The 14,715-nt window shown below is 33.3% G+C and overlaps 1 protein-coding gene across 1 annotated transcript; it reads left to right on the top strand.

The window, feature by feature from the left end:
- Nucleotides 1-780: 780 nt before the first annotated feature.
- LOC142625056 (uncharacterized) lies at nucleotides 781-2,462 on the top strand. Its single transcript, XM_075798765.1, has 2 exons — nucleotides 781-1,454; nucleotides 1,769-2,462. The coding sequence occupies exons 1-2, from the start codon at nucleotides 781-783 to the stop codon at nucleotides 2,460-2,462; spliced, it is 1,368 nt and encodes a 455-aa protein (XP_075654880.1).
- The last annotated feature ends 12,253 nt before the right edge of the window (nucleotides 2,463-14,715 follow it).

Genomic DNA, 14,715 nt, shown 5'->3' with positions numbered 1-14,715 from the left:
TCCAAGACAACTCAATTATCGCGCATGAAATTTTCCACACCCTTCACCAAAAATGCATAGGCACTTCTAGAATGGCAGCCTTAAACCTTGACTTGGAAAAAGCTTTCGACAAGGTCGAATGGCCTTTTTTGCTCTCAATCTTCAAGCATTTTCGTTTCTCAGACAAATGGATTCAAATGATTAGATTAGTCAATGCATCTCTACAGCATCCTTCTCCATTTTAATAAATGGCTCTCTAGTAGGTCTTTTCACCTCCAAGCATGGCATTCGTCAAGGTGATCCTATCTCTCATTTTCTCTTTATTTTGGTTACTGATGTTTTGTCTAGATTATTTCTTCAAAAAGAGGCTGAAGGTTCTCTCCAAGGCATCAAGATTGCAAGAAACTGCCCCTCAATTTCGCATCTTATGTTTGTTGATGATCTTGTGGTTTTTTCTTGAGCTAACCATGCTGACCTTACGGCAGTCCAATCTTACTTATCTTAATTTCAGACTTGGTCTGGGCTTTCCATCAACAAGAGGAAATTGGCATAACCTTTAGTCGAAATGTTCCTCCATCATCCAAAATTTCTCTGCACAATCTGATTGGTTTGAACCAACCAACTTCCAAGAATTTCTACCTTGGGCTTCCCACTCATATCCAAAGAGGTCACCAAGCTCAATTCAACATCATTTTGGAAAAGATCAACAGCAGAATTTCTGGTTGGAAAGCAAAGATTTTATCTTAAGCTACCAAAGCAACTCTTATAAATTATGTGCTATCCTTAATACCATCTTATTGGATGTCATCTTTTAAGCTACCAAAGTCCATTTGCAGCAAAATTGATGCTAGACTTCGAGATTTCTTCTGGGGATTTCTTGATTCAGGTCACCATATCTATCCAAAAGCTTGGGATTCTCTATGCAAACCAAAATCTGCTGGGGGTTTGGGCTTCCGTCTTGCTCATGACATCAACAATGCTCCAATATCCAAACTTGGGTGGATTATTGCATCCAGTGCAGATAAACCTTGGGCCAACCTCCTCCAATCCAAATACCTTCGTGGTCGTTCCTTCCTAACCTCTACCCTCCAACAAAACTCATCCTACATTAGGAAAGGCATTCACAAAAGCATCCCTTTGATAAAAAAAGGCTATTGCTACCTCATTGGATCAAGTTCTTCAGTGAACATTTGGCATGACCCATGGATTCCTTCAATTCCATCCTTCACCCCAACCCCCATAACCTTGCTGCCAGACCAACAATTGGTTTCTAAACTAATTTTTCCTGAAACTAGACAATGGAACCGTGCTCTTCTCCACAACCTCTTTGACCATGATATAGCCTCTTCTATTCAACAAATCTACATTCCCTTCACTCTAGCTACAGATTCCATTATTTGGGCAAAATCCCCAAATGGGAAATTTTCTGTCAAGTCGGCTTACCTTGCTAACCAAAATGCCATTCACAATTTCTGGTCCCCTTACTGCTATTGAATGGAAGAGATTATGGTCCATGAAGTTCAATGAAAGACTCAAATACCACATTTGGAAAATTGCATGGGATGTTCTCCCCACTAGAGAATTCCTTGCTCGAAGAATTACTGGGTTGGATTCATCTTGTCCTCGGTGTCATCATCCTCAAGAATCGATGGTACATATTTTGTTTGAGTGCCCTTTTGCCATTATTGTATGGCGGCACACAAGTATCCCCATCAATTTTATCTTCCATCCCAGCAAAGTAAACATCTGATTGGGTTAAATCCTTCCTAAATCCTGTGAGTCTCCTTAGTCTCTACCCATCAGTTGGCCTATCCTTCTCCCTATTAGCTGCAATAACGTGTGACCGCATCTGGTGGAGCAGAAATAAACTAATTTTTGAAGACCTGTCCAACCCCCCTAATCGGCTTGCTGCTGACATCAACAAATTCTTCAATTCCCATTCTGAAGCACGGTTGTCCATATCCCCCACTGCCTCTCAATGGTGCCCCCCACCAACAGGTTGGATCAAATTCAATTTTGACGCTGCAATTAGACCAAATGCGACTTTCATCTATGTTGTTGGCAGTGATCCTAATGGTATGATTATCTCAGTTTGTATAGCCAAGGAACCTCCTCAATCCCCGGTTTGGGGTGAAGCCAAAGCTGCCCTCCTTGCCATGTCTACTGCAGTAAATCTTGGTTACAAGTTTGTGATTTTTGAAGGCAATGCCAAGGTTGTCATTGAGTCTATAGTTTGCTCATGTTCCGATCCTCCATGGGAAATCTCTTCCATTATCTCAGACATCCGCAACCTTTTTCCTTATTTTTCTGTTTCAAAATTCTCTTTTTGTTATCGTTCATGTAATGAGCCTGCTCATCATTTAGCCCGTTGGGCGTGTATCTCTCCAAATTGGGGACCCCGATCGATCTCTTCCATCCCTCCATGGGTCTTTTGTAAGAAAATTGATGGATCGGTTGCCCCATTTTTGTCTTTGCCTTTTTAGTAATATATCATCTTACTTATCAAAAAAAAAAAAAAAAAAGTAAAGAAAGATGCCATAGGATTTAAATACAATCACAAACCATTCTTAAGTATTTGATTCATGATAAAATAACCATTTTGAAGAAGCAAACAACAAAATTAAAAAGTCTTCCAATGAAAGCAAAAACATGAAAATGAATCATTATACGTTGGCCTAGCATTAATATGAAGAATTGATCTCTCCTTCAAGAACTGAATCAAAATCCTCATGGAAACTTTGATATGGATTGCTGAGTGCAGCAACGTTCCCAGGACATGAGAATACAATATACATTGTAGATAGTAGCCAAATATCAATGAGTTCTATGTCCAAGTATGTCCAAGTATGTGTGGCAAGTTCATGATTCAATGATATCGCAATTTACTTCAGTGGGAGATGTGTGGTTTCATGGGTAATAAAATTACCAATATTAATGGTAAAGCATCAGTACAATTTTGCATTAATAACTTAAACTCTTAAATAAAATTGTGACTAATGCAAATGTATGGTACTTTTTAATGATAAACTCTTCAAATCTAGTCCCTATCATTAAGATAATAATGAGGAAATTTTCTTCTTACACAAACACTGGAAAATTCATAAAATTTCCTTAAATTGGAGTTCATTTAGAATTACATTGTGACAAATACAAATCATTTGTCCCACATTTTGTATTTCATTTTATATTCTACTACTCATAACTTACCATGTATTATTTTTACTTTCCTCATAAAATAACCGAAGTTTAAAATGAAGAAAAAAAAAAATTTCACACACTTTGACATACCATAATTAGTGGAAAAAAAGAAAAGAAAAAAAAGACACCCACTTACCCAAATTCACAAATACATTTTAGATTTTAGACCAAAACTTGTACAACAAATTTTATCATTAAAAACACCATGAACGCTGCTTTGCGTTGACAACGTCGAAGTCAAGCTCACCCATATCAATTCTCAGTTTTGCTCTGACGTCTGAAACGTGTTTGTAAATTTGGAGATTTAAGTGGGTTCTTATTGTATGTAGTAGAATGTATTCATTTTTTTTTTTAAATGATGACAATGCACTTTTTTATTGGAGGATGATGGGTTAAAAAGAGAGAGATTGCAACTTAGAAGTAAGGCTGTTAACTACTGGTGCGATGGAAAGATTAAATTTAAGGCCGTTAACTAATGGTACGATGCAAAGATTAAATTGAAGCAATTTTTTTTTTTTTTTTTTTGAAAAGGGATAAATTGAAGCAATATTGGAATATACCTATATAGGTATAACTGTAATATTCTGAACTAACAATATAGTTAAAATACGGAAATAATAATAATAATAATAATAATAATAATAATAATAATAAGTGGTATGATTCCTTTATAAAAAGCCTTTTAAAAATAATTACGAAAACTTTATAATATATGAATTTAATATATATAGTAATATTATAAAAGTTAACCTATATAATGAGAAAAGCATAGTGCCACCATATTTTCTTGTAATGTTTTTATGATGGAATTTTTTTTTCTAAAATTTGAATATTAAAATAAATAAAATAAACCCCATTTTGTTATTCACTCGTAACCCCCCCCCCCTCCCCTAACCTTTTCCCATTTATTTTCTATAGTAAAAAGAAAAAACAATTGTTAGGGTGTGTGAGTTTATATACTACTCCGCGGAATTAAGTGTTGCATGCACTTTTGGTTCAGGAGTGTAGTATTAAGCAAAAAAAAAAAAAAAAAGTTTTTTTTTATAAATATTTCCATCAAAATGATATTAAAACTTTTTTAAAATGTCCTATTAACAAAAATCCCAACAAACAAGTTGACATTATCTTTTTATATTTTTCTTTATAGTATTTTTTTTTTTTAAAGACCAATTTACAGTTGCTCTAAAAATGAAAACCTTTAGTGATTCTACCTATAGGTCATAATAAATTTTTCTCAGCAAAAAAAAAAAAAATCATAATAAGGTTTTTGTAATTCCAGCCTCAACTTTAATCACACAAATTGGTGAGTTTTAGTTAGCTTAACTAGTAAAGTCTCTGATGGTTGAATAAGAGATCTAGGGTTCAATTCCCACCTACACCAAAAATTGATTGATGTTTTGGCTTGATGATAAAAAGCTATCATTAGGAGCGAATGCCATTGATTAAAAATCTCTCAAAAAAAATCACGCAAATCCAAAACAAGAAGGACCAGCTTTCAATTATTAGTTGTTACAGACAAAAGTGAGGACAAAAAAAAAAAAAAAAGGAAAATAAAGTTACATACTAAACTTTAATTTTAGGTGACGTTTTGTCATCTGCTTCTTCAAGGATTTGGATTCTCAGTGTCCATTCTATGGACATGATTTATTTAAAATAGATTAATGTTCTAAAATTTGCCACCACAATTAAATCTAATAACTTACCTGCATATTCAACCGTGGTTACCTTAATGTTATTTAAAAAGAGAAGAAGAAAAAGGTTGGTATAACTAACTCAGGACAAAAGGTATGACTTGGATTCCAAATTGATAGCTAGATCCAACTTCAAGGCATGACCCACAAAGTTGGGGTAATTTGTAGAGTCGTATGAGTTTACCACACTATGTCAATAGTTAGAAAGAATTGGAAAGAATTGAGGAGAATAACATCTAGAGCCCTTGAGGCTTGAGTCCAATGAAGAAATCGAGCCTCAAAGACTTGAGTTCTAATTACTGACATGGAGATAACTCGAGTCTTTAGGATGCGAGTTCAATAGAAGAAGAAGAACAAAGATGACGATGATGATGAAGATGACAACCCAGAATTGAAGGAAGAAGTACCAGATCTAAAGACCTCTCTAGTGAACATAGATCTGAAGAAGCGGAACAAGGGAAGTGTTGGGTCCCAAATAATGTTATCAACAATATTAGCAATCCAAAATAACAATTACACGCAAGAACACAAATATTTACATGGAAATGAAGCGTGGTGTGGCCAACACAGGCTAGTAGTGGTGGCTAGCAGCCAGCAAACCAGTGGGCAGTCGGCGAAGGACACCCACAACAGGCTAAAAGTAGTTAAGAGGTAAAATGGTAAATCTTATCTCACAGGCAGAATAAAAAGGCCTTAGCCGTGCACAGTAAACAACAACAAGAACAAGGAGGAATAGGAGAAAATACTGAAAGGTAGAGAAATAGAAAACAAAAGAAAACAAAGAAGATAAAAAAAATAAAAAAATAATAATAATAAGAGGACTAAGAGTGAAGAGAGAAAACAGGAGTATGAAGAGTGAAAAGCATGTACCAATAGGCTACCCACTTCTCTCCCTCTCAATAGCCTGCTCTCTAACAAGTTAAGAATTTGAGATTAAGCCACTTGGGTCCATTTTCCAAAGTAGGTAATTTCTATGGCAGGATTTCCCTATGACGTTGCCTACATTGGAGATTGGTTCCCTTCCTAGGCTTGAATCTGTTGAGGAGACAAGTTTGCCAGATTAATCTTCTTCCTTTTTTTGTTATGATTGTTTAAGGACTAGTGCTACTTATTATTTATTTAGAGAAATGATATGTCCACAACATTTTTACAACATTTTTACAACAAATCCTAAGTGGCAGGATGTTACTGGTTGTTATTGTTGTGGCAAAAAAGTAATCTTAGTGTTAGGTTCAAATTTGAACCAATAACAACTAACCACCTATGATTTGTTGTAAAAATGTTGTAAAAATGTTGTGGACGTAATATCTCTCATTTATTTATTCCTGTCATACTCACATTATCGTTTTTTTTTTTTGCGAAACTGTTTAAGTGTTTTCTTTGTCAATGGCAAGTACTTTAGTTAAAATATTGGGTAAATTTCACAAACCTACCCTAGGGTTTGTGATAATACCAACTAGGTCCAAAACATTTTAAAACCCACTAATTAGGTCCTTGAAAGACAACTTTGTCCCTAATATACCAAACACCGTTAGTGAGTCTCTCTTCTCTCTCTTTTTTCTCTCTGTCTTCACTCTTAGAAAACCTCCATGAATACTCTTTAAAAATAATCCCGAAATACCAGAAAAATCAACACAATAATCCATAAAAAAAAACCAAAAACTCACTGAAGGTCCCCTGAAAACGGTACAAAAAAAAAGCACAAAAAAAAAAAAAAAAACATTTATAGCATTCTTCACTATCCACCACACACACAAACGATCCAAAACTTGCACTATCGAATCTAATGGCTATGTTTTAATCTGCCTCATTGTCAACCAGAGGAGTGTTCACTCCATCTGACAGCGAAGGCGCCTTCTTCATGTTCACCTTAGGAGAATCCGCCTCCTCTTTGGGAGTCAAAATCGGCGCCAGAGTTTTGACCTGAGCCTTAAACAGCTCCTTTGGCAATAAAACCTTGTTGATCGTGTAAATCGTTATCAGCAGTTTGTCGATCAAAGTCTGTTGAAGGTGAGATCCAGATCGAAGCACCACCACCACCACCACCGTGGATTCTGATTTGAGAGAGAGGGACGAGATCTGTGACAGTGTTGATTGCATCAAACTTGCGGTGGGAATCTAAGCTCTTTTGTTGTGGCTAAGATTCAGTTAGAGAGGAAAAGAGAGTTCTGAGATAGAGAACTCAGGGAAAGAGAAACAAAGAAGAGAGTTTTCTTTTTCTTTTTGAGAAATAGAGAAGAGAGTAACAGTGGAGAGAAACGAGACAAAATAGAGAGAGGGAGAGAGAGAAAGAAGAGAGCAGTAATGGGGTTTGGTCCGTTAGGGACAAAGTTGTCTTTTGAGGATCAAATTGGTAGGTTTTAAAATTTTTTGTACCTAGTTGGTATTATCACAAACCTCAGGGTAGGTTTGTGAAATTTACCCTAAAATATTTTAGTTATCCTGCTGTATTATCTTTCTCCTACTATAACGTCTTCTGTGATAGTATTTCCTGCTGTGGGCACATGACTCCATCAAGATCCCTACTAGGGGTTTTAGCTTGCACACAAGCTAGCTTAAGATGGGTTTCAATTAAGCCTGTCTCAACTTTCCTACCCCAAAATCATTGGGCCATAGTATGGCAAGAGCAGCCCAGCCCAAGATATAAAAAGGCCCACCACAACCTACAATCTTTATCTCAATCAAAACTTTGTTTCAAAGAGCAAAAGAACAAAAACAAGATAATGGAATTTTGGACCCAAACTCACAACTCGTCACGTTGCGAGTTGTGACAAAAGTTTCCTAAGGTTTTACGATCTTAGTATTGCTCATTCATTATTGCTTTAGCACAAATGGAACACTCACAAGGTCTAGCTCAATTATTTCCTTTCCAAGCTTAACCCCTGTCTAACGTAGTTTGAGCCAAAATTGGGTCCTATAACTCCATTATTCTGTTTTTGTCCTTTTACTCTTTGAAACAACATTTTGATTAAGATAAATATGGTAAGTCAAGAGGGTGATTTTGGCTATTTAGCCCTCTTTTGTGTAATTTTTAAGCCAAAAAGCCCTTTTTTCTTATGTGCAACTTAATTTATTAAAAATCAATTTCTAAGTAAATTAGGTTAAGTTTGTTGGGGTTTATGCCCTAAAACCCAATTTATTGGGATGTATATAATAATTAAATTGTTTAATTATATGAGACTATCTATAAATGAACTAAGACATTATCATAGTCCATGAGATGCATTGTATGTGATTTATGTGAAAAGTCACAGAAGATATAAATCACAAGTTCTTTGTAAACTCAGAAGTTTAGTTCGTAGTCAGTGATGAAATTGGGCGTTTCATCTGCGAAGACTACAATATATCAACTAAGATAATTTGTCTTGATCATGGAAGTGGAGACTTCTAGTTGTTATGTTGATATGTTTTAAGAGTTAAGACATATTGAACTGGACCGCTGTGAGATTTATTATTCTCCTAACGACTGTCAAATGAATAATAAATCTCACGACTTCTATTTACATCAATTCTAAATCCTGAGAGAATAATGGACCTGATCATGAGATGTAGGTTGTTTTGATATATCAGGAGTGAGATCTATTAGTTACGGTCAAAACCTCAGTATATTGGGCATCCGCATTTAGTGTTGATGGAACATATATTCTCAAGATGGAATTCATAGTCTCTTAACGAAGATACAAAATATTCCCTTGAGATAAGTTTAATAGGTTTAGTTATTCAGTGTGTTGGGCCCAACCACTTTAGTAAGGAGTTACTAAAGTATATATTTATGAAATTGGATTTCATAAATATATGATGAATAACATAAATGATTAAACCGGGTACTCAAGGATTAAGATGTAGTAATCTTCAAAGTGACAGTCTATATTCATGACTTTGGATTACTACGAATATTTTAATGAAAGGGTTGCATGCATAATAAAGTCTTGGGATATAATTTATTAATAAGGCCTAGAGTGCAATTATATTTATATAGTGATATTAAATATAATTAATGGTAACTTTGGACTTGTCAAGAGTTGACGGAAAAGCCCAAGGCCCATTGGAGCTAGTGTCTTATTGGTCCCTTTTGGTCCCACTCCAAGCCACACACTAAAGCCCAATTAGAAAGGCCCAATAGGCCAGTCCAATTAGATAATCAGTTACTTATAAAGGGAGAAACATACATAATTTTTATTAGTGAAATAAGAAACGGAGTGTGAGAGAGTGTGAGACACACTTTCATTCTCCCTTTGAAAAACTGATTGAGAGACCACACATCTTGGGCGTAAAGTGGAATTGGAGTGAAGATTAAAAGTGTTCCCAAGTGCTTCTAATCTTTGTTTTGAATTTCTCGCACACCAAAGGTACGTTATCTTGTTCTTAAATTCTAAATTTACATTGTGCATGTTATCGTCATGAATGAAATAGATCTTGTTTATTCTTAAAATATGTGTTTTGTATGAGATATAAAATCAGAATTTTCCTTGATTGGTATCGGGTGAGGTTTTTTCATATCATTGTATAGCGTGTGATTGGATTTTAAAATTTAAGAAAACCGTCATCATTGTCTTTCAATTTTCTGCATCAAGTTATGGTGTTGTGTCATGTTTTTTTTTAATTTTCATGGAATCCGTATATATATATTGCAAGTGGAACTGAATAGTGCGAGATCTTGTTAATGGTGCATTGTTTTTTTCGTGGCTTGGATACAGTTATTCATTGTCAAAATAACTGTCATGCTCATTGCACTGCTTGGACAATAACGGATTGCACCATTTGGTCTTCCACGTATGGCTTGCATGTTTTTACATGTTTGACAATTCCATATTAATGGTCTATACGGATTTGATGACACATGCACACCAAAGACTTTGTTGCATTTTTTTTTTTTTTGGCTTGGAGTGGGAGTTTTAGTTGCCAACTTGCAAGCATATAAGACAATTTGATGGCCCACGGTTGAATTCACTTTTGTCCAAATGCATTGATTTTATGTGCAAATGCTTTATGGGCATGAAAAGACATAGAATTCGTTTATGTAGAATTCTTCCATCTGATTGTACAATATATATATATATATATATATATATATATATATATATATATATATATATAATATGAGTTTATGTACAATATATGAGTTTATATTACGTTATATATATATATATATATATATATATATATATATAATATAATGTAATTAAATATATATTACATATATTAATTTGTATATTATATTATATATAATATAATATGAATTTTTATATGTAATAAGGGTTTTTATTACGTTATATATATATATATTTATATACGTTAATGCTAGTTTAATGAAATTTATTCCTAATGAGATTAAGATTATATTTTTTCACGTCTAGCATTATTATGGTTCTTGATCTGTAAATCTTCGTTGATAAAATCAAAAAGTGTTTTTGATGGGAGAACAATGAAGATGCCAAAAACGGTTACCTGAAAATTCTGAAAAAAAAAAATTCAGTTTTGCGAGTCTCAATCGATCGAGAATTCCTTTCGACCGATCGAAGGCACTGAATTTTGAATTTTCACTTGTTTTTGACTAAGTGTTAAAACTTTAATAAAAGCAAGGCTATGCGATTAATTTTATAGTCCTTAAAAGTTAAGGATATTTATTAATCATTATCTAACTAAAAGATCTAATGAGATCAAAGATGTTAGTTAAATAGAACTCTTAGTCCTAAATTGTTTTATGATTAAAAGTCCTTAATATATTTTAATTAGAGGGTTTTAATGAGATTAAAATTCTAATTAAAAAGTTATATAGTTTCTAATGAGATTAGAATCTTTTATTTAGTAAATTAAGGAGAGAGTTCTATATAACTAATTTTTGATTCATTAGTGTTTAAGGAATCCTAAATAGTTTAGGACTTCCATTTTAGTTAATGATTCTAATGAGATTAGAGTCTTGAACAAGTGCAAGGTTATTAGTTGTGATGGGATCACAATTATTTAAGAAAAACCCAAATAACGAGTGGGAGTGCTTAAATAACCCTTTTGTTAAGTTTATTGTAATGTGAATAAATACCTTATCTTGACTTCGAGTCTTGCATTCCATGCGGAGGGTATTTACTTCACGGATTACAAGGTTAAACTTCTTTGTGATTAAGTGAATGTTCGTTACACTAAAGTGACGTGACTTAGTAACATCACATCGAATTTAAACAATTAAACACATTTGATGTGTAGGGTTAAATTTGTGATTAGATCACAATGTTTTTAGGACAATCCACTTGTTTTAAAATTTCTAGTGGGAGAGAGATACAAGGGTTGGATCTCACGGCCTCCATTGTTGGTTCATAGTAGTGTGAAATATATACTTTGTCTTTGCTTCGAGCTTAGCATTCCATGCGGAGAGTATTTATTTCATGGTACTACATGATTGAATTTCTTGGTTTATAGTAGTTTGATCAAACACCTTGTCTTAGCCTTGAGCTTTGCATTCCATGCGGAGGGTGTTTTGTATCATGGCACTACATAATAAACCTGTTTAAGGGGATGAAATGTGGCTACACATGATTCTAGGCAATAGTGTACACTAGACTAAGTTTGATAGTATCCTACATCTTTGAGTTCTTGCTATGATCACTGAGAGGCCATAGAAATAGCGGCACATTATGTTGTTTGGTAAGAGTTACCATGATAGCATTAATAATGAGAGTAATTCTCGCCTGATCATAGTGGTTGGTATTCACTCTATGCTGAGGAATATTAATTGCGGGATTAGGTTGTCGTTGCACCTAGTAGAGTATGTTTTTTGGGTTTTATACTATATGGTTATGGATGCAAAATATAATGTCCCTGTAATTATGTTCATAGTCTCGAATTGAAGTTGCCATAAATTTTTGTTCTCTAACTATTTTTTTATTGAATCACATTAACTAAGATATAATTTTGGACATGGTGCTTAAGGTAGAAGTACATATATATGTTTCAATTCAGCATTATCATAATTTCCTATGCATGATGCATTGATGGAAGATGGTTTATGATATGATCATAATCTCCATTGAAATGCTAATATGTTACATTGGCTTTTATCTCAAATGTGCTACAGCATGAGATGCAAGAGTTAGTACTAGACTTAGACTTTGTATTAAGTCTAAATGAGATGTTTGGTATGAAATATCGTGCTACTAGACGATATTTAATATAAGTCATATTGAGTGCCAAGAAAAGCTTAAGTAGTTCCAATTCTATATCATTTTATGAAAATATTTTCATTTTAAAATGAATTGGAATTCTTGGATGTAGAGATTAAATGTTAATCTCATATGGATATGATCCATAAGTCCATGTTAGAATCATTTGACCAATTCAGATTATTTTGAAAATAAATTTCTTTTATATTATCTGAATTGATGAGTAAGTTCTACACAACGGAAGACATCCTAAAAGCTAAGGCTAGGATCAATATGATTTAATTCAAATTCTTAGCCTAGACCGAAAGGAAAAGGTGGTAAGAAGAGGAATTAAAATACCAAACAGTTGGGCAAGCTATTTGCCCTAGTAGTTGCCAAAAGGAAATTAGACTCAAAAGTATGACCAAAAGGAAAGTGTTTCCGTTTTGGTAAAGCTAAGTTTTGTCCATGATTGTTTTCTAGATGGAGATTTACATGTTTTACTTTTTAAAGAGAAAGTTTTCATCCTTTGGTATTGTATGTTTTTGGCACTTATGTCTAGATCTTATTAATCTAAGATTGGTGAAAGATGGGCTTTTAGAACCATTATTTGTTAAATTTTCAATCTATGAATTCTATTTAGAGGATAATATGATCTAGGGTTCCTTTATTGTAAAGGAATATAATATCAATGATTTCTTTAAGTTAGTGCATACATAAAGGAGGAATAAGACTCTTTTAGAAATAGTAAAGTACATGATAAGTATTTCCATTTCCTTATTTCTTTTGGAGATATACTCTATGTATTACTATACATTTTCTAAAATTGATTTCAAAAGTTTGTTCCTAAGACATTTGTAAAATTGTGGATTAGGTAAAAACCTAGTATATGATACTTCCACTTTTAGGGATGTCCAGCACTTGTGCTAGAAAGGAAGTCTAACAAAATGAAATCAAAAGGTAGAAAAATGTGTGTTTATGTTGGGTATCCAAAAGGAATTTCAAAAGATTGTTTTGGTAGTCATAAAGAAGATAAGATGTTTGTAAAGTACAAATACAAAGTTCTTGATGATGCCTATGTGAATAATCTTAAAGCTATACATAGAATCGTTCTAGAAGAAAAATGTCAGAATTTGTTGTAAGACAACTATGAAATACATTTAGAAATGAGATGGTTGTATTAGATACATCACAAGGAATTATTCTAGATATATAGCTAATACACCAATACAATTTCGTAGTGGGAGGATTATCAATTATCAAATAAATTCATACTTTTGGAATAAACTTTTGAAGTCATTCCGCAAGGATATGAATTTGATCCTCGGTCCTACGTTGAGGCAATAGATGATATAAATATGGATTCTTTGGATCAAGGTTATGTAAATAGAATTAGATTCTATTTAAAGTCTAGAACTTGTAGAGGAGCCTAATGGCATTAAGCCTATTGTTCTCAAATAGGTCTACAAGAAAAATTGAGATTGATAGATTTGAAGGTGCAAACCTTCAAAGTCAAGACTAATGGTGAAAATATTTATTCAGAACGAAATGGTTCGACTATGAAAAGATTTTTTCACCAATAGTCAAGTTTGACTTTATCTAGATTCTCTTATCCATTATATTTCATTTGGATGAAATATGGCAATGGATATCAAGAAAGCTTCTTTTAGTAGCAATCTTGAGGAAGACATCTATATGATATAACTAGACTTGTACATAGCAAAGAAACGGTAGTATTTAGATTGCAAGTTCCTTAAATTCCATTTAAGGATTAAAGCAAGCATCTAAATCATAAAATATTATCTTTGATCAAGAAATCAAATTGTTTGATTTTGATCAAATATTAAAAGGCCTTTATGTGTATAGCTATATAGAATAATAAATTTCTTAATGTATGTTGATGACATTCTAATCATTTAGAATGATGTTGATTTATTGTCATGAATGTGTTTTTGGTTGTCTAGTCCTGTTTGATATAAAGTACTTGGGAAAGACTGGTCACATCCTAAGAATTAAACTTTGTTATAATTCAGAAATTAGGATGTTGAGTCTATCTCAAACTGCTTAAATAGATTAGATTCTAGCCAAGTATAACATATAATACTTCAAGAAAAGATTCTTTCCTTTTAAGTTTGAAGTTCCTTTATATAGAATTGTGGTCCTAAAATAAATAAAAGGAAGAGCGTATTAAGATGGTTCCTTATATCAAATAGATAGGAAGTCTTTATGCTATGCTACATGCTAGGCTAAATATCTATTTTACGGTGGGCATAGTAAGCAAATATCAATTGAATCAAAGATCACTTAATCTAGTGGGAGTAAAGCATATACTCAAATATCTTATGGGAATGAGGTGTTATATGTTTGTCCACAGAAGTGAAGTTTTGATTATTCTTTGGATGTGCAAATGCGGTTGTAGTTTGATTGTGATTCATGAAGTTGGACTTCAAGATATGTGTTCATCCTTGGTGGTGAAGATACACATTATGAAATTGAACTTCAAGATATGTGTTCACTCTAGGTGGTGAAGATACACATTAAGTGTAAATGATATCTTCTCATTAGAGAGATATGAGTACATGAGAAATAGTAGTAGTAGAAAAGATAATTTATGCAATAAATTTGGCTATAACTTATTTCCAAGCCTTGCCTTAGAGTGATTATGAATTACTCTAAAGGGAAATAAGTGTCAGATATATGATAAACTGTCTTTG

The sequence above is a fragment of the Castanea sativa genome, chromosome 2 (assembly GCF_040712315.1).
Source record: "Castanea sativa cultivar Marrone di Chiusa Pesio chromosome 2, ASM4071231v1".
NCBI classification, from domain to species: Eukaryota; Viridiplantae; Streptophyta; class Magnoliopsida; order Fagales; family Fagaceae; genus Castanea; species Castanea sativa.
This window is presented reverse-complemented; position numbering and strand designations above follow the sequence as displayed.